This window comes from Mizuhopecten yessoensis, unplaced genomic scaffold, assembly GCF_002113885.1.
Source record: "Mizuhopecten yessoensis strain PY_sf001 unplaced genomic scaffold, ASM211388v2 scaffold5877, whole genome shotgun sequence".
Classification (NCBI taxonomy): Eukaryota; Metazoa; Mollusca; class Bivalvia; order Pectinida; family Pectinidae; genus Mizuhopecten; species Mizuhopecten yessoensis.
The window spans coordinates 742633-767342 of record NW_018406268.1 but is presented as its reverse complement, the minus strand read 5'-3'; the positions used below and the strand labels follow the sequence as shown (position 1 = coordinate 767342).

At 37.6% G+C, this 24710-nt stretch overlaps 1 protein-coding gene across 3 annotated transcripts in view; it reads right to left on the bottom strand.

Annotated features, from left to right (window-relative positions):
• LOC110451212 (ras-related protein Rab-26-like) overlaps positions 1 to 24710 on the bottom strand; it is a 119384-nt gene that overhangs the window by 74241 nt on the left and 20433 nt on the right. The window contains exon 1 of one of the 3 annotated variants that reach the window (XM_021499109.1): positions 12848 to 13105. The exons of 1 other annotated variant lie outside the window; for it this stretch is intronic. In XM_021499109.1, the coding sequence (XP_021354784.1) occupies positions 12848 to 12952 (105 nt within the window). In that variant the 5' untranslated portion in view covers positions 12953 to 13105. Of the gene's footprint in view, positions 1 to 12847; positions 13106 to 24710 lie in introns of those variants that run through there. One more of the 3 variants, XM_021499108.1, reaches the window with a different exon arrangement.

Sequence of the window (24710 nt, the reverse complement as noted above, 5' to 3'; positions counted from 1 at the left end):
GAGCATTGCAGTGGTTGTATTATACACTTAATGATATGGGAGAATTGCAGTGGTTGTAATACACACTTAATGATATGGGAGCATTGCAGTGGTTGTATTATACACTTAATGATAAGGGAGAATTGCAGTGGTTGTATTATACACTTAATGGTATGAGAGCATTGCAGTGGTTGTAATATACACTTAATGATATGAGAGCATTGCAGTGGTTGTATTATACACTTAATGATATGGGAGCATTGTAGTGGTTGTATGATACACTTAGTGATATGGGAGCATTGCAGTGGTTGTATTATACACTTAATGATATGGGAGAATTGCAGTGGTTGTAATACACACTTAATGATATGGGAGAATTGCAGTGGTTGTATTATACATTTAATGATATGGGAGAATGGCAGTGGTTGTAATATACACTTAATGATATGACAGCATGGCAGTGGTTGTATTATACACTTAATGATATGGGAGAATTGCAGTGGTTGTATTATACACTTAATGGTATGAGAGCATTGCAGTGGTTGTATGATACACTTAATGATATGAGAGCATTGCAGTGGTTGTATGATACACATAATGATATGAGAGCATTGCAGTGGTTTTATGATACACTTAATGATATGAGAGCATTGCAGTGGTTGTATGATACACTTAATGATATGAGAGCATTGCAGTGGTTGTATCATACACTTAATGATATGAGAGAATCGCAGTGGTTGTATCATACACCTAATGATATGAAAGCATTGCAGTGGTTGTAGGATACACTTAATGATATGAGAGCATTGCAGTGGTTGTAATATACACCTAATGGTCTGGGAACATTGCAATGGTTATATTATATGCAGAATAGTCTGTGGACATTGCAGACTGATGGTCAGGAAATATTGCAATGGCTGTAATATACAACTTATGGTCAGTGAACATTGCAATGGCTGCAATATACATCTTATGGTCAGGGTACATTGCAATGGTTGTAATATACCCCTAATGGTCTGGGAACATTGCAATGGTTATATTATATGACAAATAGTCTGTGGACATTGCAGACTGATGGTCAGGAAATATTGCAATGGCTGTAATATACAACTTATGGTCAGTGAACATTGCAATGGCTGCAATATACATCTTATGGTCAGGGAACATTGCAATGGTTATATTATATGCCGAATAGTCTGTGGACATTGCAGTGTTTGTAATATACAACTTATGGTCAGGGAACATTGCAATGGCTGCAATATACATCTTATGGTCAGGGAACATTGCAATGGTTGTAATATACACCTACTGGTCTGGGAACATTGCAATGGCTGTAATATACAACTGATGGTCAGGAAATATTGCAATGGCTGTAATATACACCTAATGGTCTGGGAACATTGCAATGGCTGTAATATACAACTTATGGTCAGGGAACATTGCAATGGTTATATTACATGCCACATAGTCTGTGGACATTGCAGTGTTTGAAGTATACACCTAATGGTCTGGGAACATTGCAATGGTTATATTATATGCNATTTATTTTGGTCGCTTTGTGTTCCCAAATAGAGGACAACAAATCAAATCCCCAATTCTGCAGGGGTTCCCACATTAGTAGCCTTCTACGATAATGCAGTGGGTCACAGCAGGTGTATTCTTTTCCCGATCCCCCACCTGCAGGGGTGGATTGTGACGTAAAAGAAATTATAAAGATGGACAGACAATAATTGAATGTGCGACAGTTGAGATTCATCTAGTTGATTTCTATTGACTCGGATTAAAGAACACAGGAAAAGTTATTTGCAGTTCTGGGTTCGACTCCAAGCGGAGGCACATGGAAAATCGAGCACAGCTACAGTCCAATTTACATTCATAAAAGCACGAACATTAAAGGAAAATATAGACAATTTAAAAATAAATGATACATATTTTTCTCGTCGTCTTTGCAAAGACGACAGCTTCTGTATTGATTGGCACGAGTCGAAATCATCAAATGGCATAATGTCGGCTTAAACGATTACACCTGAGAACAATCGTGTCAGTTGCATGTATTTCGTGGTTGACAAGCGTATGTCCAGTAATTGAAAAAGCCAATCTTCCATTCTATTGCGATATCAAAGCACGCGCTGCCTTTCCATCACACCCACGTCACAATCCCCCAAAGTTGAATAATCATGTGTGATTTATCTGGTAATTCCACGTGTCCACGACCCTGTTTTCCTGTCTTTCTCTCCCACTTGACATTTCAAGTTGTTACTGAAGTGGTGATTGACGCCAAAACGACAGCCTGTAGATTGAAGCTGTAGATGTGGGCGTACCATTGTGGTCTTCTATGAAAACCTGATCAGAATTGATTTCTCTACTCTATCAATTACGCCTCGACAACATATATGCATGTGTCAACTCGTTCCCACGTGGCAGAGACGTTCAATCCTAACATAAATCCAGATAAGCACGGACTTCGTCGCAAGATTGCTCATTGTATTGGTAACAAGCGCCAGTAAGTGTGATTTAAGGAAATAGAAAGAAACTTGACGGAAAGTGCAAATCACTGCGAAATAGTACTGCTAACCGGCAACACCATTGCAAGCGTATTGTTGACCAATATACACTGTAGCCAAATTGTTAGCCATAGCAACATGTTTTGTTAACCGCGACAACATGCATATGTAAGCGTATTATTAACCGCGACATAATTGCACGGGCTTTACAAGCGTATCTTTAACCACGACGTCATGCCTACGCGTTGTTAATAACCGACACAATTTGTAAGCGTTTTGTTAACCGCGACAACATGCAGGCTAGACTAGATTACCTGCTTTTATAACCAAGTTTTACCGCCAGGTTTCGCTCTTTATACCCTGCATGTATTTTCGAATTGGTACCTAGATGTGAGTCGAATATCTATTGTATATATACAAGCGTATTGTGAACCGCGACACAGAGTATCACATTGATTGATTGTCTCTGGCTAGCCACATGTCTTGTAGGTTAGCTGTCCAACCCCATTAACTGATAGATTGTTTCAACGCAACTGAAATAACTAATGTAGTTTAGTTCCGTATAACGTTCTTTCTGTATAGTTTTCATACTTACTATACGTTTATTGCTACTTATTTTTACTCTTTTAACATGTGCAAACAGATATAAATTGACTTAAAAGGGTGACCAGTTCATCATTTTTCAGGGAACTCGAACGTATCGCAGTATCCCACAACCATTGACCAATGGATTGTTCCACGAACTCTGCATTTAAACAACTGTAAACACGTAACAGGTTGAGAGTTGGTCATTTGAAAGTGGAATGAAGTTTGCCATACGTCCAAATCATCAAAATCAAACCACTATTTTCTTTAATAGTATTGCCAGGCCATTGTCACCACAGCTGTCAATAAATTACATTACAGTTTCCAATATGAAAAGGCGATATGGTACATGCTTGATCCAACACTTTTTCCTCATGCATCCATTGTTTGAATGGTCCGATATGGAAGAAATGTACCCAATTGACCTCTCGAGTTATTGACAACACAGACAGATCCGTGAACTATATGAAAACAATAGACGGACGGCACTGTGCTAATTGCCATGTTTTACGTGAGGTTAAAGTCGATAAGCAAGGACATGCGGTGTCTATCGGATTAGTAGAACACCATTGCAGTAGCAGTATAAGCCAGTTCATAGCGCTAGAAACATTAGAACGTGTCGTACTTAGAACCCCGCGGGAGACTTATGTTGCTTACAGTACAAGCCATCACGAAGGTGTTAGCTTGACTGACAGCTTGAAATGGTAATGGTTTAGGACGGAGGCCAGCTATAGACAAAACGCCAACACATTCACGTAGCAGAACTGAGCTGGGTCTATCGCCATTGACCAGATAGCTCATGAATAGTTGGTTTAAACGTTTGAAGAGTTCGGAGGTCCGAGGTTCGAATCCCGGTTTGATGTGATAAGTTATGGTTCATATACCTTCTTTATCAATATATAACGTGTACGTTACTGAGTGGTAGGTACTACATAATTAGCCATAGGGAATAGATGACAAGATCCCGGAATCAAACAATACCCTATGCTAACGCTAAGAACATTCTTAACTTATATAATACATTTCTTTTTAGAAAAGTAAGTTAGATTTGTTTAATCCTAACTTACATATTTTTTAAAATTAAATTTGTTGAATTTCGTCCTTCGTTTCAAGGTGAGAAGTGATTTCTTAACGTAAAGGTTTTACCATTTCAATAAACATTAAGGAAAAAAACCTAATAAAATCAATTAAGCTTCGAGAATGTTCTAGTGAAAAGTGTTTTAGTTCTGGAGTCATGGTCAAGAAACCAAATATAGAAGCACCGTTATAAGTGCTTCATTTGTGGTTCCGGTTCCGGTCGGCGCTCCCGTCTTCTCTAATGACCATCCCTCACTAATTCTACAGCCTACATAGAAATGTATGCACACGTACTAGTGAAGCTAACATATTGTTTACTTATAAATCGAGTACATTTTTCAGTGGCTTACAATTAAGAATACGAGGTCCCCGGTGAGCCGAATTCCCTTCCTATTAGGATGACACGAGAGATGTTCACGACAAACATTTTAAAAAATCAATCAGATACCGAGCATCCTAAAGCATCTACAACGAAACAGGACGATTGGGTAATGAAGATCGATCTCTAGTCCTTATCGCTTGGCATACTGCCCATACTTGATGGATTCCAATTCTACAAATGTTTTATAAATGTTTTGTCGTTTGTCTCTTTACGTTAATGTTCATTTCGATCATTGTAATCCGGACACATTTGTTCCCGGAAGCACTTCCGGTATAACAAGGTTTCTGGATTAACAACACAGTGTATTCGTTTGTTTTTTCATGAAATGGTGTCCTCGAAACAGCCGAGGTTATGTGAGGACGTGTTACAGGTAATGTCACCACTAGTCGTTACAGTGCCATCTCACTGAAATGCAATAACCCGGGCACTCCTCCGCGGTAAACGGAATTAGCCGAAATACCAAGGAAGACATTGTCGGAAAAAAACAATAATGACAGATGTAATGAAATACGTGCATTTATAATAAAATATGATATAAACTGTCCGGAATGCTTGTTTTCTTGTTGAAAATACCATAATTATGAATCCCCACTTTCCTAATATCTAATGCTGAAGAAGTTAGTTGAATATTGGTGTAGTGCTACATGACAATATATATAGTTTTTGTGAGGTTATCGTTCTTGTATTTTAACTCGCTATGTACATATCTGCGACTTGAGGTCCGTTGCTCTTTCTTAAGTTTCTGCGTCCAAGAAATATCTTTAAGTTGATTCTTAAAACGTACAGTTTTAAGAGAAAAGCGTTAAATCGTATACTATAGCAGTCGGACATCTTCGGGCCTTTCCGGCAATCGCAGTTCGTGTCGGAAAGACCCGAGAATAAATGAACATTATTATTATAACCACTGGTTAGGGACTGCAAAAATATCTTTAAATGTGCTTTGTGATTATCTAGTTATATCGGAATTTGGCACGGCTTCTCAACAAATATCAGTTTGATTTAGGGACTTACATACCACGTGTGATGATATTGAACCTGAGTTGCGGGCCATATGCAGTAAAGAAACTCGAGTGCCAGAGTGGTATGGTTAAGGTATAATAATAGCCGTGTGATGATAATATTGTGATATTGTTATACGTTGTTGTATAAAAATTACACTAATGTCAGTAAAAAAGTACCAGGCGAGCAAGGCAACATTTAATGAAAACAATACATCAAGAGGCGAATACACATCCCCAGAGTACATCACATTCGGCCCTATTGTCCTGTCGTCTTAATATGGAACTCGACTCAGCCTGCGGAACAACTCGGTCCTCATATCAATAACAAGGGCGCTGGAAATCATGTATATGAATAAAACATCGATTTAGCCGATTTCCGCTTATATCCCTTGTACAATTGTGACGAACAATCATAGCGAAATTATATAAATACATAATAGAGACGAAATGGAATATGAAACTTTGAACGGAAAAATAAATGAACGTGAGTCTCCGGCAGAGGGCTGTACGGCATCAGTAGAATTGGTGTGATGAATGCGGAGTAGCATATTTTTATTAAGTTAGCGATAGCTGTGGCTGGAGCCAACACTTTGATCCCTGGAACAGGGGCAATACAATCGCTTAATTGCAAAGACGTTCTCGTTTCCCTGCTTGGTGTCTAAGTCGCTTTCGGAAGAAAAGTAGTTGCCATATCATGGGCATATCAATCCATTTTAAACAGGATGCTGTATAACACAGCTGACAGGACCAATCATACGTGTTCTCAACGCAGAACCTCACTACCACGATCAGAAACACGAGGTATGAATACTGGAGGCTATCATATGGTCGTGTCTATACGCACTTGGGATCGCCTTCGTCGGTGTTTCCCTGAGTATCCGTATTTATATGAACATACACCAACCCTGCCCCCAAAATGCTGCTTCCTTTAGTCCCTTTAATTTATCTACACAAGACTTCCGTATCAATAGGACGGACCCGGAGGCGTGAGGGTTGATAAGGGGTAGAATATGGAAATGGTCATATGATAACGTTTTCGTTATAAACTACACTTTGTTAACATTTTATAATTGCATCAAATCAACGTTACAAGCAATGATAACGAGTATTATTGAGGCATGTTTTTTCTGAAATTTGTTGAACCGGAAGTAATATTACCACGGCGCGTGCAAGGCAAGGCAAGGCTAATATGGCGCGGGCCGGCGAATAAGAGTCGTACCGGGATATGACAGATTCGCAGCAATCCGTATCGCACATACACAACAACCAGTATCACGGACATTTGTGTGATAAAAAGACTTGCATGACCGAAGATATTCGTTTACGATACAGAAACGCATTAGTTAATGAAGTATAGGACAGTTTATCCACCATCATTTGGTGGTGTGGGACATATTAACTGATTCTTTAATCATACACCTCTAAAACGTTTGAAAATATTCCCTTTACGTTAATACAACCCAGACATACATTCTGTAACTAATTTCATATCCCTGCGGTGACATTCCCAATAAGTCAGACTACATACATCACTTATAAACCTAACATGTAGGCGTATTAGGGTCTGTACTCGCTGGCTACACTCAAACATGATACGGCCATTAATCTTGGTAAGTTTCTAGAGAAAACAATGACATCGCCATAAATCATTGGCGGTCAGTACAGAAAATGCAATAAAGCATCGCGTATTGATTAAAGGATGTGGCCAAACCGGTAAGTATCATCATCCGTGTTAGTTAGTACCCCGTACACAAATATCGGCGGACAAACTTTAGATATTGACCAAACCCCATATAATGTGTCAACATTGAACCAGTTTTATAAAAGTGTTTAAACATTCAGAGAGTGTTTCAATAACATTGAGCCAAACCTTATGGTCCGATTGTATTGTAATACTTGTATCATACACTTGGTGTGAAGGTATTGTAATGGTTGTATTATACACTTAATGGTCTGGGAGCATTGCAGTGGTTGTATTATACACATAATGATATGGGAGCATTGCAATTGTTTTATACACCTTATGGTCAGGGAACATTGCAATGGCTGTAATATACACCTTATGGTCTGGGAACATTGCACTGGCTGTGTTATAAACAAAGGAAACTAATTGTCTTGGGACATTGCAATGATTATAGTATACATCTATGGTATGATAACATTGCAGTGGTTGTAATATACACCTAATGGTCAGGGAGCATTGCAATGGTTATATTATATGCCAAATAGTCTGTGGACATTGCAATGGCTGTAATATACACCTAATGGTCAGGGAACATTGCAATGGCTGTAATATACACCTAATGGTCAGGGAACATTGCAATGGCTGTAATATACAACTTATGGTCAGGGAACATTGCAATGGTTGTAATATACAACTTATGGTCAGGGAGCATCGCAATGGCTGTAATATACACCTAATGGTCAGGGAACATTGCAATGGTTATATTACATGCCGAATAGTCTGTGGACATTGCAGTGTTTGTAGTATACACCTAATGGTCTGGGAACATTGCAATGGCTGTAATATACACCTAATGGTCTGGGAGCATTGCAATGGCTATATTACATGACAAATAGTCTGTGGACATTGCAGTGTTTGTAGTATACACCTAATGGTCAGGGAACATTGATACACTTAATGATATGAGAGCATTGCAGTGGTTGTAATATACACTTAATGATATGTGAGCATTGTAGTGGTTGTATTATACACTTAATGATATGGGAGAATTGCAGTGGTTGTATTATACATTTAATGATATGGGAGAATTGCAGTGGTTGTATTATACACTTAATGATATGAGAGCATTGCAGTGGTTGTAATATACACTTAATGATATGGGAGAATTGTAATGGTTGTATTATACATTTAATGATATGAGAGCATTGCAGTGGTTGTATTATACACAATGATATGGGAGAATTGTAATGGTTGTATTATACACTTAATGGTCTGGGAGCATTACAGTGGTTATTGCAGTGGTTGTAATATACACTTAATGATATGGGACCATTACAGTGGTTGTATTATACACTTAATGATATGAGAGCATTGCAGTGGTTGTAATATACACTTAATGACATGAGAGCATTGTAATGGTTGTATTATAGACTTAATGATATGGGAGCATTGCAGTGGTTGTATTATACACTTAATGATATGGGAACATTACAGTGGTTGTATTATACACTTAATGATATGGGAGCATTGCAGTGGTNATGGACATTGCAGTGTTTGTAGTATACACCAAATGGTCAGGGAACATTGCGATGGCTGTAATATACACCTTATGGTCAGGGAACATTGCAATGGTTANAAGTGGTTGTATCATACACTTAATGGTATGGGAGCATTGCAGTGGTTGTATTATACATTTAATGATATGGGAGCATTGCAGTGGTTGAATTATACACTTNAAATGGTCAGGGAACATTGCAATGGTTATTTTATATACCAAATAGTCTGTGGACATTGCAGTGTTTGTAGTATACACCTAATAGTCTGGGAACATTGCAATGGTTATATTACATGCCGAATAGTCTGTGGACANAATTATACACTTAGTGATATGGGGGCATTGCACTGGTTGTATAATACACTTAATGATATGAGAGCATTGCAGTGGTTGAATTATACACTTAGTGATATGAGAGCATTGCAGTGGTTGAATTATACACTTAGTAATATGGGGGCATTGCACTGGTTGTATAATACACTTAATGATATGGAGAATTGCAGTGGTTGTATTATACGCTTAATGATATGGGAGCATTGCAGTGGTTGTATTATACACTTAATGGTCTGGGAGCATTGCAATGGCTGTAATATACACCTTATGGTCAGGGAACATTGCAATGGTTATGCTATATGCCGAATAGTCTGGGGACATTGCAATTGTTGTAATATACATCTAATGGTCTAGGAGCATTGCAATGGTGGTAATATACACCTAATGGTGTGGGAACATTGCAATGGGGGTAATATACACCTAATGGTCAGGGAACATTGCAATGGTTATATTATATGCCGAATAGTCTGTGGACATTGCAATGGTTGTAATATACATCTAATGGTCTTGGAACATTGCAATTGTGGTAATATACACCTAATGGTCTGGGAACAAGGCAATGGTGGTAATATACACATTATGGTCAGGGAACATTGCAATGGTTATATCATATGCCAAATAGTCTGTGGACATTGCAGTGTTTGTAGTATACACCTAATGGTCTGGGAACATTGCAATGGTTGAAATATACACCTAATGGTCAGGGAACATTGCAATGGCTGTAATATACACCTAATGGTCTGGGAACATTGCAATGGTTGAAATATACACCTAATGGTCTGGGAAAATTGCAATGGCTGTAATATACAACTGATGGTCAGGGAACATTGCAATGGCTGTAATATACACCTAATGGTCTGGGTACATTGCAATGGCTGTAATATACACCTTATGGTCAGGGAACATTGCAATGGTTATACTATATGCCAAATAGTCTGTAGACATTGCAGTGTTTGTAGTATACACCTAATGGTCTGGGAGCATTGCAATTGTTTTATACACCTTATGGTCTGGGAGCTTATACGTGTATTATGCACCTAATGGCAAGGGAACATTGCAATTGTTGTATAATACATATGATGGTCTGGGAGCATTGCCATGGTTGTATTATGCAAATAATGGTATGAGATCATTGCAATGGTTGTATTATAGACCTAATGGTCAGGGAACATGGCAATGTTTTATTATACACCTAATGGTTTAAGAACATTGTAATGGCTGTTGTATAATCTTAATGGTATGAGATCATTGCAATGGTTGTATTTTAAACCTAATGGTCAGGGAACATGGCAACGGTTTTATTATAACCTAATGGTTTAAGCACATTGTAATGGCTGTTGTATAATCTTAATGGTATGAGATCATAGCAATGGTTGTATTTTAAACCTAATGGTCGGGAACATGGCAATGGTTTTATTATACACCTAATGGTTTAAGAACATTGTAATGGCTGTTGTATAATCTTAATGGGATGAGATCATTGCAATAGTTCTAGTATAATGTCAGCATTGCAGTGGTTGTATTTTACACTTAATAAGATGAGGTGGTTGTATTATACACTTAGTGATATGGGAGCATTGCAGGGGTTGTAATATACACTTAATGATATGAGAGCATTGCAGTGGTTGTATTATACACTTAATAACATGAGAGCATTGCAGTGGTTGTATTATACACTTAGTAATATGGGAGCATTGCAGTGGTTGTATTATACACTTAGTGATATGGGAGCATTGCAGTGGTTTTAATATACACTTAATGATAGGGAAGCATTGCAGTGGTTGTATTATACACTTAATGGTCTGGGAGCATTACAGTGGTTGTATTATTCCCTTAGTGATATGGGAGCATTGTAGTGGTTGTATTATACACTTAATGATAAGGGTGCATTGCAGTGGTTGTAATACACACTTAATGATATGGGAGAATGGCAGTGGTTGTAATATACACCTAATGATATGATAGCATTGCAGTGTTTGTATTATACACTTAGTGATATGGGAGCATTGCAGTGGTTGTAACATACACTAAGTGATATGGGAGCATTGCAGTGGTTGTATTATTCACTTAGTGATATTGGAGCATTGCAGTGGTTGTATTATACACTTAATGATATGGGAGAATGGCAGTGGTTGTAATATACACCTAATGATATGAGAGCATTGCAGTGTTTGTATTATACACTTAGTGATATGGGAGCATTGCAGTGGTTGTAATATACACTTAATGATATGAGAGCATTGCAGTGGTTGTATTATACACTTAGTGATATGTGAGCATTGCAGTGGTTGTATTATACACTTAATGGTCTGGGAGCATTACAGTGGTTGTATTATTCTGAGAGAATTGCAGTGGTTGCATTATACACTTAATGATATGGGAGAATTGCAGTGGTTGTATTATACACTTAATGATATGAGAGCATTGCAGTGGTTGTATTATACACTTAGTGATATGGGAGCATTGCAGTGGTTGTAATATACACTTAGTGATATGAGAGAATTGCAGTGGTTGCATTATACACTTAATGATATGGGAGAATTGCAGTGGTTGTATTATACACTTAATGATATGAAAGCATTGCAGTGGTTGCATTATACACTTAATGATATGAGAGCATTGCAGTGGTTGAATTTTACACTTAATAAGATGAGAGCATTGCAGTGGTTGTATTATACACTTAATTACATGAGAGCATTGCAGTGGTTGTATTATACACTTAATTACATGAGAGCATTGCAGTGGTTGTATTATACACTTAATGGTATGAGAGCATTGCAGTGGTTGTATGATACACTTAATGATATGAGAGCATTGTAGTGGTTGTATTATACCCTTAATGATATGGGAGAATTGCAGTGGTTGTATTATACACTTAATGGTCTGGGAGCATTACAGTGGTTGTATTATTCACTTAGTGATATGGATAGCATTGTATTGGTTGTATTATACACTTAATGATATGGGAGAATTGCAGTGGTTGTNAGTTCTAGTATAAAATTATGGTCTTAGGGTCTAATGGGTCGAGTTTACACCTTGTGGTCTGGGATATTGGATAGATGCTGAAGGAAATAAAGATATTCCACGTGGTTGATGAAAACTGACAGTACACAGGCAATACGTGGTGCGAATAGATATCAATCAATACCTGTAAATCGTCTGTAGAGCACCACGGCAGGTTAATGAGTAAACACCGACATCAATACCAATACTAGCAGTGTCGAGACCGTTGAACCTTGTTGAATCAAAGATATATGTCACCTTTGCATGACCCGTCGAGGTTTTGTGTTTGTTTACGGGTTAATATATGTATACAATAACGTTCTGCCTGTTTCTTAAATTTTAGTGTTTATTTTTATAGACACGTTTGACAGTGACTGTATCTAAATCGAATGCACTGTGAATTTGATTTGACACCATAGTCCCCCCACACACTCGTCCAATGTTACATGTTAAATTCCTCCAATCTAAACCCATAAATATTTTCACCAGTCAGACGTGTTGTCGTTAGTCGCACTGCCTTTGTTAGTGAATGTATTTTTGGATTATACAAGTACAAATGTGCCATAAATGATGTTTCCCGTACAACATATGCACAAATACAGAATCATATGTCACGTGACACAATCTAATCCCTGCTACCAAATTACAAAGCAGGAAACGTGCAAAAAATACACCATTCCACTATTTCAAAACTTCACAGTTTAAGCAAAACACGTGTTTAAATGGAAATGACCTTGTACTGACCTTGTGTATGGAGGTCTCGTCGTAGACGCAGTTTCCCCCCTCCCCTGACGTCACCCCGTTCTGAACCATCCGTATACCGGGGTTGGGCGAGTCTGGAGCGGCCATGACGGGTGTGAAAACGAACGTAAGGTTACTGTAGGTACCAACTAAACCCTGGCAAGTCTGTGACACGTTCTAGCCTTGTCATTCCCGTGTTTACAGTGAGGGAATGCACAATCCATTTCTGTAGTTCCTTCACCATCAGCAGCAACACAGACGTGTGGAGTTTATGTGTCTGATCTACTGTTCACCAACCATCCTAATTGACACGGACGACATGCACCAGACCGGGTCCAAATACTGACCACACAGCGTCCAGACCAACACAAGCACGGGTGTAACGAGGGTAGTAGAATGAAGTCAAAAGGTTTATTGATAAAGATGTAGGACGTAGTTGCTGTGATGGAAGAGCCCGGATCGATACCAAGACCCCATTCACTAACGGTTTGTGAGTCATTGAAGCTCCCACGATAAAAAAATATCCATGCATCGGACATGCTTGTGTCCTAGCATGGCAGATATTGTCGATCATTGCGAGTCGACTTTCTGACAGGTATTGCAGTTGCTGAGTGGAGCATAGTTATTTACCATTATGAGCAATGGATGTGACACACGGTATGTGTAAGCTACGAGCTCGGTTTGTGTCAATCTTTATTTTAAGAGAATAATATAGCCACACTTACTACATTACGTCCCATGAATCTTAACACACTGGCGGTTCGAAACAATGATCCGGAATAGGGGTCTAAATATGTTGGGGGTTTCCGATAGAGAAGAATTGGCAAAACTTGGGTTTGAAAGTAAAATAATAGGCTTGGAGTTTTCTGAAGTCCTAGAACCCCAATCCCATGATTCCTCTATAGTACTTAGCAATAGTCTGTCGGGGAATTTTGTGAGATAGCGATATCCCCATAAAGAAAGTTTTCTTAACATGGTGCAAGTAAGGACATTTCTTTCTTGCCCTTGTTTAAAGTGCTCTTTTAAATTGTCTATGCCATGCGCTAAATACCCTTTTCTGCCACCTGGATTAGCCTGCTTAAGCTCACTTCATTTACACTGACTTAAATTAGATTTTTTTTTATCAATACATTTATAACTTCTGTTTTATAACCACTTAAATGGAAAAACACTGTTCTTAATAGTAGCAGGCATGGTACTATTTTTAGCGGCTTGATTATACAGAATGTAGAAGCAGGTAATTAGTCTAGTTGCTACGCGCGAGGAAGACCAGCGAATGGTACACACATGCCTACTAGCTTGCTAGCCTAAGTCAGGTAATGGGAAAGGAATAGTCAATTAGTGTATAGAAGTGAGATATGGAAAATCCATCCTGGTGTAGAGGACTGGATTAAGTTTTTTTAAAGCATGTCCTGAAAAATGTTCATGATACATCTAGTAGTCTAGAAGTTCTTTTGCTATTAAAAGCTCCCAAAAATGTTTGTGAGCTTCAGAGTGAGGTTATTTACCGCCAGTACTCGTATAGGATTAAAACGAGTGAATTGCAGGGTGGGGAAAATCGGAAATTCTTAAAAGAGATAAATATTCGGGAGTTCTAGAGTAAGATAGATATTCGGGAGTTCTAAAGTAAGATAGATATTCGGGAGTTCTAAAGTCAGATAGATATTCGGGAGTTCTAGAGTAAGGTAGATATTCGGGAGTTCTAGAGTAAGATAGATATTCGGGAGTTCTAAAGTAAGATAGATATTCGGGAGTTCTAAAGTAAGATAGATATTCGGGAGTTCTGAAGTCAGATAGATATTCGGAAGTTCTAGAGTAAGATAGATATTCGGGAGTTCTACAGTAAGATAGATATTCGGAAGTTCTAGAGTAAGATAGATATTCGGGAGTTCTAAAGTAAGATAGATATTCGGGAGTTCTAAAATAAGATAGATATTCGGGAGTTCTAGAGTAAGATAGATATTCGGGAGTTCTAAAGTCAGATAGACATTCGAGAGTTCTAGAGTAAGATAGATATTCGGGAGTTCTAGAGTAAGATACATATCGGGAGTTCTAGAGTAAGATAGATATTCGGGAGTTCTAAAGTCAGATAGATATTCGGGAGTTCTAGAGTAAGATAGATATTCGGGAGTTCTAGAGTAAGATAGATATTAGGCAGTTCTAAAGTAAGATAGGTATTCGGGAGTTCTAGAGTAGGATAGATATTCGGGAGTTCTAGAATGGGATAAATATTCTAGAGTTCTAGAGTAAGATAAATATTTGGGAGTTCTAGAGTAGGATAGCTATATTAGGGAGGTCCAGAGTAAGGTAGATATTCGGGAGTTCTAGAGTAAGATAGATATTCGGGAGTTCTAAAGTAAGATAGATATTCGGGAGTTCTAGAGTAAGATAGATATTGGGGAGTTCTAGAGTAAGATAGGTATTGGGGAGTTTTAGAGTAAGATAGATATTCCGGAGTTCTAGGGTAAGATAGATATTCGGGAGTTCTAGAGTAAGATAGATATTCCGGAGTTCTAGAGTAAGATAGATATTCGGGAGTTCTAGAGTAAGATAGATATTCGGGAGTTCTAGAGTAAGATAGATATTCAGGAGTTCTAGAGTAAGATAGATATTCGGGAGTTCTAGAGTAAGATGAATATTCGGGAGGTCTATAGTAAGATAGATATTCGGGATTCTAAAGTAAGATCGATATTCGGGAGTTCTAGAATGGGATAAATATTCTAGATTTCTAGAGTAAGATAAATATTTGGGAGTTCTAGAGTAGGATAGATATATTAGGGAGGTCCAGAGTAAGGTAGATATTCGGGAGTTTTAGAGTAAGATAGATATTCGGGAATTTTAGAGTAAGATAGATATTCGGGAGTTCTAAAGTAAGATAGATATACGGGAGTTCTAGAGTAAGATAGATATTGGGGAGTGCTAGAGTAAGATAGATATTCGGGAATTTTAGAGTAAGATAGATATTCGGGAGTTCTAGAGTAAGAAGTATATTCGGGAGGTCTAGAGTAAGATAAATATTTGGGAGTTCTAGGGTGGGATAGATATATTAGGGAGTTCCAGAGTAAGATAGATATTGGGGAGTGCTAGAGTAAGATAGATATTCGGGGGTTCTAGAGTAAGATAGATATTGGGGAGTGCTAGAGTAAGATAGATATTCGGGACTTCTAGAGTAAGATAGATATTCGGGAGTTCTAGAGTAGGATAGATATATTAGGGAGTTCCAGAGTAAGATAGATATTGGGGAGTTCTAGAGTAAGATAGATATTCGGGAGTTCTAAAGTAAGATAGGTATTCGGGAGTTCCAAAGTCAGATAGATATTCGGGGGTTCTAGAGTAAGATAGATATTCGGGAGTTCTAGAGTTCGATAGATATTCGGGAGTTCTAGAGTAAGATAGATATTCGGGAGTTCTAGAGTAAGATAGATATTCGGGAGTTCTAGAGTAAGATACATATTCGGGAGTTCTAAAGTAAGATAGATATTCGGGAGTTCTAGAGTAAGATAGATATTCGGGAGTTCTAGAGTAAGATGAATATTCGGGAGGTCTAAAGTAACATAGATATTCGGGATTCTAAAGTAAGATAGATATTCGGGAGTTTTAGAGTAAGATAGATATTCGGGAGTTCTAAAGTAAGATAGATATTCGGGAGTTCTAGAGTAAGATAGTTATTCGGGAGTTCTGGATAGTTCTAAATATTTGTTAGAAGGGGGAATATGTTCAACGTTAGTTTTCGAGGTAACACAAGCGTCGTAAAAATGTGCTGTCACACAATAACGTGACAGTAAGTATCCTAACTATTAGTATCATATGTTAATTAAACATGTTCGCTAATTCACACGCATGCAAATCAGTACTTGTAGCGCATTTAAGCTGATTAGTACACTAATCAAGGCAAAATAAAAATAAAAATGTCCAAACGATTACTTCTGCTCACAGACACGGTTACTAACACCCGATACCTGTCGTGGCTGTTACGGCTGCCGCGACTGTCAAAGTGGTCTACGTGATAACAGGAAACAAGGTAGGAAGCTGATTTCTGAGATAACTATACAATATGTCAGCCGCTTCCTGTCCATTATAGATTGCTGCTTCATGTTGGCTGTAATAACGCAATAGCGTCACTTAAATGTATTGGTCACGTGATTGATTGGATTAAGTAAACTGATACTACGTACATCTTTATTGCAAAAACAGCGTTATTATGATTGATAACGTAAAGTTGGTTAATAACGTAATTACTCTGGGCTGACGATGCAGTATATCATTATTTACACGGAGTGGGCTAGTGACACTCGGGGTATAAAAGCAAGTATTTTAAAGAAACCAAACCAAACCGGGTTCCGGGAATCGAAGGGCTAAGAACGACAAATTTAATATATGCTAAATAGTATTAAGTGAATGATCGTACGACTAATTAAACCAAAGATTATCGTATATTTGATTTAATAAAGTGTTTCTTTACATAATTAACATGTGCAGGTACAATTGTCGGTGTTCCGAAAGGCCGAGTCTGACATGGCGTCAATGGTTCTCGCGTCTTTTAAAGACTTAATCCTACTTTGATTGTGCAAGCTGAAGATATCCTATGCTATCTAAGAAGCAAAGAAAGTACTGACCGTCGGGGAACAATTTTACTGTATGGCTATCTTGTGGTACGCACTCCAAAGTTCATCTGTCAGAAGTTCGTAATAGCTACATGTAGATCTATATGTCTAATTTGCATATCGCTATCTTTCTGCCTAGTAGCAAACAACTTGATGAAACATACAAATATAGGATCTTACATGAGTTTCCAGTTCATATGAAATTTTTCAAATGTTTAAAAGAGAAACTAAAAAAAAAAAAAATATTATGAAAAGCTTCTCCATGTAAATCTGGAAGTCTCTAATCCACCATAATGGCACTGTATATTTTTTTACCAACGTTATGTCATGCTATACATGAAGTGTGGAAGTGCGTGTCGTCATAGCATGTCCTTAGTTACAAGTTTTGTGATTTCATCTTTTTTGTCTCTGGGTAAGTTATTTGTTGAAGGTTTGAATTTCATCGATGTTCCGTTCAAATATATCCCATGATACGCGGTAGAGCATCTTTGAGAATTTGTCAGACAGAACTGTGTTGACATCATTCTTAATGTTAGAATGGTGGTTTTCAAACCTCATTTATAACCAAAACATCTGAAAGAAAAGGATTTTTCATCTATTGTGTTTTGTTTTTTCGATTCACGATACATTTTAAAATTACCATTCGGGATTTTCGGCCATAATTCGAAACTAACATCACGTCATGATTTATCCCAAACTACTCAAGCATTATGACGGAGGTACCCGTACAGTTCCAAATGGGAAACGTGCATATGCATTAGTAAACAAAAAATCTGTTTATGGATCGTGACAAAACTTTGGTAGATTTATCTAAGGTGTGTACAAAGAAAAATAAAATAAACAGTATACCCACGCGTATGTATTTCATACAAAAATCCCATACAGCAATCCGTAATGATGAATGTGTACTGAAACCAGTGGATCAGACCAGATGAATCCGTTGGTAAAGCGACTGTCTGGAGTTTGTAGGTTCGGGGTTAGAATCCAGCTTGCATTTCCCCATATGTCACATTCAAGTAAACATGACTGAACTGTCTTAATAATAGACAGGCCTTTTCAATTAAACTCTTGATTGGATGTGAGTTTATCACGAGTGACCAAGTGTTAACAAAACGTAGCTGAATTGAGTCGTGTCGGTACATATATAACAACTATTGTACATACGTTTCCAGCGTAGCCGAAATCGACGTATATTTTATGGACAACTCATTCTACACCTTTGTGTGCATACGCTTTATTGGTTATTTGTCTGATGAAGGTGACAGTGTACATATCGTACTAGTCATCTAAACGTCACATAGAAAATTGTATTGGTTGTGTAAAAAGAACTTCTCGTAATTCAAAAGGACTTGGGGCGTTATGGGGCATTTTTGGCCTCATAAAAAGTAAAAAAAATCAATTTGAATTCATTTACCAATTTCTGTTATTAACATCATATTGGTTAATTGAGGCTATCTTTCTTGGTGCAGATTTTTTCCCAATGCGAATGCGTAGATGCCCTACCATAGCAACGGAATTGCGTTGCTATGCAGAAATAGCCAAAATATGGAGATTTTGGACAGTTAGCGTGCAAAAATGAAAGCCTTCGCATGTGCCAAACAAAAATTCCTTTCTGCGAATAAACACTGGTATGACAATGTTTAAGCATGTCAATTATTTATTTGTTTGTTGAACGCGGAGGCTTTCAAAAGTTGAAGAGTGTTTAGTTAATTTCAGTCAAAATGACCAATTTCAACCAAATAGCACAGAACAGACGATATTCACGTTATGAAAATGTGGGTTTTTGTCTCTCTTTGTAATGCCATATCTCCTAAACCAGCTGTCGAATGAATTTGAAATTTCATATTTGCATACTTCATTTACTCCAGATAACGAATCCCCGATGAGGCCCAAAATGACCCTTAACGCCCCTAGTCCTTTCATAATAGATTCAGTATGCCAAAAAAGAATGACACTGCACCATAGAGCTGTTTCGTTCTTTGATGATTCATTGGTGATGCCAGGGGCAACAAAAGGTGGAAAACCAAAGTCTAAACTACAGCATAAATAGAAGGGGAGGTGTTTAAACAACTTGATTACAAATTGTATATGATTTTCAAACATAAGAGCTGTACTGATTAATTTCAATAAATTGTGTATAAAATGAACCCTGTCATTATTTAAATCTGATAAATGTAGCAATGAAGGTTATGGAACACACTCCATTGCCTTTATGGAAGAATAGTATTTCCATCAGTACTAAGACTTTCTTGTTAGAAACGTACGTCGTTCTTGGGGATGTTATTTCTGACTGTCTGTAATATATTTGGTCATCCAAATGCTACATTTCTTGAGTAATAATTTGTCAATCCTTTGTGTTTTCCTTGTTTTCTTTGCAGCATCGTCGAATCCTTATTAAACGTGACCTTTATCCGAAAATCAGTTGCTCTAATAGGAATGTTCTTTGTATTTTCAATAGACGTTGATACTAATACTTCCCATCCAGGATATCAGCTAGTGGACGTCAATTGGTGTTAATGTATTTCCCAATGCGAAAATGGGCAACTACAGTAATATCAACATCCAAACTGTTACTTAGCAACTGGATACCAGCCTAGTCACTGGCTTCATTTTCCCTATTTTACCATCTGATGTTTTCTCCGGCACATTGGTATTGAATACATTGAGTCCGTTTGATCTCCTCCTTCCCGTTTCCTGAGTTCTAGAATGAACTATTGAATGCATGATTTGGGTACAGTTTACTCAAAACTCATGTAATACATCTTTGATTGAATCGAAAAAGAACAATAACACAACATTAAAAAATGAAGGAAATTTGACCTTTAATGTTCGACAGCGAGAGGAAAAAAGACGTTTCATTTGAAAGTCATATGATCAACCAATTAAAATTAATTCAGCGAGTATGATTCGAGACCACATGTCAATGGCTTTTCATCGTGACTAGAGAGTGTGCAAAGGGGGACAACTGCTGCTTATACACATTTTTGGTCCATTTGCAAAGCAGAAGAATCGATATCTGCACGGTTTGACATATTTATCGTTAATTAACAATGCTCTCTTATTTGACAAATCGATAAAATTTACTAACATAGCACCATATCTCGGCGGGATCTTGGCATACTCTCCATTTATATCCAGTTTCATTGAGTAATTCTATCTCCCGGTGGTGTCTGTGCCTTGTTGCTTAACTATCGATTACTTCCGGATCCGTTGATAATACTGTATGTACCAAACAATTGACCTGCACTATACAACAGTTCGGCAGCAATGTGTCAATACACTGTCACCATGATATGCGCTCGCGCATGGAGCATTGTCAACTTGACTGTGAAACAGTTCGGCATTTTGGTGGGGATTTTTGTCTCTCAATGAAAACAATCGGCAGCAATGTGTTAATTTCCATTGAAACCAGTTCGGCAACAATGTGCGAAACTTACATGCGAGATTTAATATCTGACAAGCATATAAACACTTCCAAATTTTAACGCCGTATATGTTGCATTATAACAAGGCGCCAGTGCAATGTCAAGTATTGTCGACGTTACAGAGAAACGGATACATAAAATCAGAGACAAGCGCAGAAAACCAACTCAGCAAGAATGGGTTGAGAGTTTTAGTGTTTAGCTATAGTGTTGTGAACGAATCCAACAAGGAAAGATAAAAAACTCCCTGCATTACCTAATTCAGACTTAAGCAAACTAGATTAAAGTTAGCTATACACGATCGATATGTAGTGATGTGCCGATACAGGATTGCAGAAGATCGAACTAAGAGATTTAACGACAGATTGCATCCCCAGTGGGGTTCCCAGTGTAAGCTGTAGCGGTGTACCAGAGAAGGGCCATGCCAAGGAATAAGTCGGTACACGAGGGAGTTTGTATGAAGGTGATTCCACATGTGATGTCAGAAAATCGATGTTCCTAGACATGTTTAAAACATATATTCCACAATAGACGGACAGCTACTGTTTCCGATCACCAGTGACAATAGAAAGTTGTTTCGGGTCATAAATGACACAAAGAACCATTTCCCAGTCAAAACTAACAAAAGGGACATGTCCCCGGCCTTAACTGTCAGAATAGACATTATTTCATTCACAACTGACAAAAGGAAAATGTGTCCGGTCATAATTGACAAGACACATTTTCTCCGTCATAAGTGACGAAAGGACATTTCCCCGGTCATACATGTAAATGACAAGACACATTTTCCGGGTTATATCTGACAAGACACATTGTCCCGGTTATATCTGACAAGACACATTTTCCTGGCCATAACTGACAAGTCACATTTTCCCGGTTATATCTGACAAGACACATTTTCCTGGCCATAACTGACAAGACACATTTTCCCGGTTTTATCTGACAAGACACATTTTCCCGGTTATACCTGACAAGACACATTTTCCCGTTTATACCTCACAAGACACATTTTCCCGGTTACATGTATATCTGACAAGACACATTTTGCCAGTTATATCCGACAAGACACATTTTTCCGGTCATAAGGTTCGGGGGAAAATTGTGTTTTTTTCCACCTCATGATCATGAGATGCAAATAATTTGTTTCCTCATACAGAATCGGGAATATTCTTGTAATCTAGGAAATTTGTTTGGGTTTATTTTTATTAACAGCCGAGGTCATCAATAAGGACGTGACATAAGGGAATCCATGACTAGACTTGCTATAATCCAGTCAATGATAGTTGTATGAAGAAAATTGTGTGTTCTCCCTGTATAATCAGTGGTTTTCGTTTGTCTTCTGCAAAGAGAGACGAAAAATAGAGAGACCACCATAGATCTACTGATCCCACTGCAACGTTAAGGACATATTTTCTGTTCCCTTCCCTCTTTTTCCTACAAAACATGATCCCGTTTAGCAAGATCAAGTAAAGATATTGCAGATTAACCATTTAAGACTCAAATGTAGCGAGAGATGTCCCTCTCTGTTCATCCGTCTGATTTCCTTTGTCCTCGAACGACAAGGTACGGAAGCAGAACTCGGATGTACTCACTTGGTGACATGAGGTCTCATTTTATCTAACTCATATTGACAATTGAACCGCTGCGAAAAAAAATATTAACCTTATACTTTTTGGATGATGATAACCAAATTATACCTTTTAGAACCCATGTAAATATATACATACGTTCGGAGCTTATCAAAATCCGGTTCAATAGTAACTGGGATGACAGAATAGGGTTATTATCAGCCATCTTTCGAAGTCTTGTATTATACGACTTCACGCTAAGAAATCCCGTACATACGACAGACTGAGTACGTTTCAGCGATAATGTGAAAACCATTTGAGTACGTGTCTATCAAATATTGATACATCATACTGTAGTTTTAGTTTAGTTTAAACATATTTTATTGCCAAAAAATGCAAGANCATACTGTACATGTCAGAACATTGCATAAAACGCTAAACACCAGTGTCGTGTAATAGCTCTGTTACGTCATAGGATTGAATAAATCACCCACCCACAGGGATGTGTGTTCTGCATGGCACATTAAACATGGCAGCCATCATGAACATGGAAATGATACGTCTGTACCGAACCCTGTCAAGTATTTCTTTAAAATGACGTTCTTAAAGTCACATCGAAACTTTCAAAGGTACACATACCGTCGTTTAAACATATTTTTTTCTTTTATGGTTTGTTAGTGGTTTAGCCGCCTTTAGACACGATAATGTCATTTAGGGCCTTCACGCGGTATAGCACAGTCGGTGATTAAGGAAAGCCCAGTTCAAAAAAGATGTAAACATTTTGGGTTCGTTGGATTTTCCCTTGAGCCTACAGGACGCACTGACGTATATCATATTTATATTTAGTATAGCAATATATCGTATGCTTTGCCATGTGTTGTACTTACAAATTAATACAAAAGATTAGTAGAGCAATATCATGAGATATCCCATGTATATTGTACATAGAAATTAATACTGAATATTACCGAGCCCTTCACCTATAACATAACAGGACAGTGGTCGGCCGATTTCATCGGATATTATTATGTCGACTGCGACCTCTAATTTCAGAAGAATATTTTCTTTGATGCACTTACTGCTCTATATCAGGGCGCAACGAAAGTGACACGTATAATATGATACACGTAAAACGCAGTGTTCATATTCACTGACCAGTTGATATAAAATACGGAACAATTTTTACACGGAACAAATGTCAGCGTTTTTGTATTTTACTGGGGATATAATATGAGGGAACGCGTTATCAACTGGCTATAAAGAATGCCTGAACTACCCATTACTTTTAGTTAGCTCTCAAAATAGTTTTGGCATGCAAAATGGAAAAAAAAAATGTTCCGTTTTGTAGTATATATTCTAATATTGTATTAACCCGGAAACTCGGCCATGTTGTCTGTTTCACTTTGAAAAAGGGAAAAGTAATTGATTTACATTCCGATTTGTAAAAAGGGGATATATAATTGATTCAGCTGAGTATTTCAATGTAAGGAAAAACGCTGTTTTTTGCAAAAAGTCAAATGTAAACGTCACCAACAGGGAGATAAGGTTTGGAAACTTAGAGATCACAAGGCGCCTGTTAAGATTATCTCGTCTTGTAAACTTCTAACATTGTTGGAGTATACAAAATCCCTGGTTATTCCATATTTATTTAACGCGGAAGGTTTAAGAGATCAACCTGCACACTGGATCAATAGAATGATGTGTATTAGTTCATATATTATCAAAGAGACACACGAAGCATTGTATTTGCTGTTACGTTCTATAAGAAACAAATATGTGTCTTTGGACCAGTAACATTTGAATTCTAAATAAAGTACTGAGTTCGCTCGGCAAAGTGACGCAGGAAATCTTCCACGAATTTCTTTTTTTTACAATATTTCTAAAACATATCAAGGAGTAAGAATTTCTATAAGAACATATTGAAAAATAGTTCGGGATGATTTCCAAATTTTATCTTTTTCCTTTCTTATCATTCGTTTTTTTTTTAAATTTTGTTGCACAAATATATTGTTTTTCTTGAATTTCCGAATACAATTTTTAATTTTTACGCTCATATTTTGTTATGAAATGGTAAAAGACTAAATGACGATGAATGGTATTAAAACAAACTGTATGTGTCATTTAACTAGTATTCAAGGCCTTTTTGAATAGTTGTGACTGTATAAATGACTTAAATGCAACCAAACGAAGGGAAATTCGCACTGGCGTGTGTAAATGCTACATGTGTATAAAATCTGTGCATTCAGCATAATACAGCTGCAGTCGACTAGTG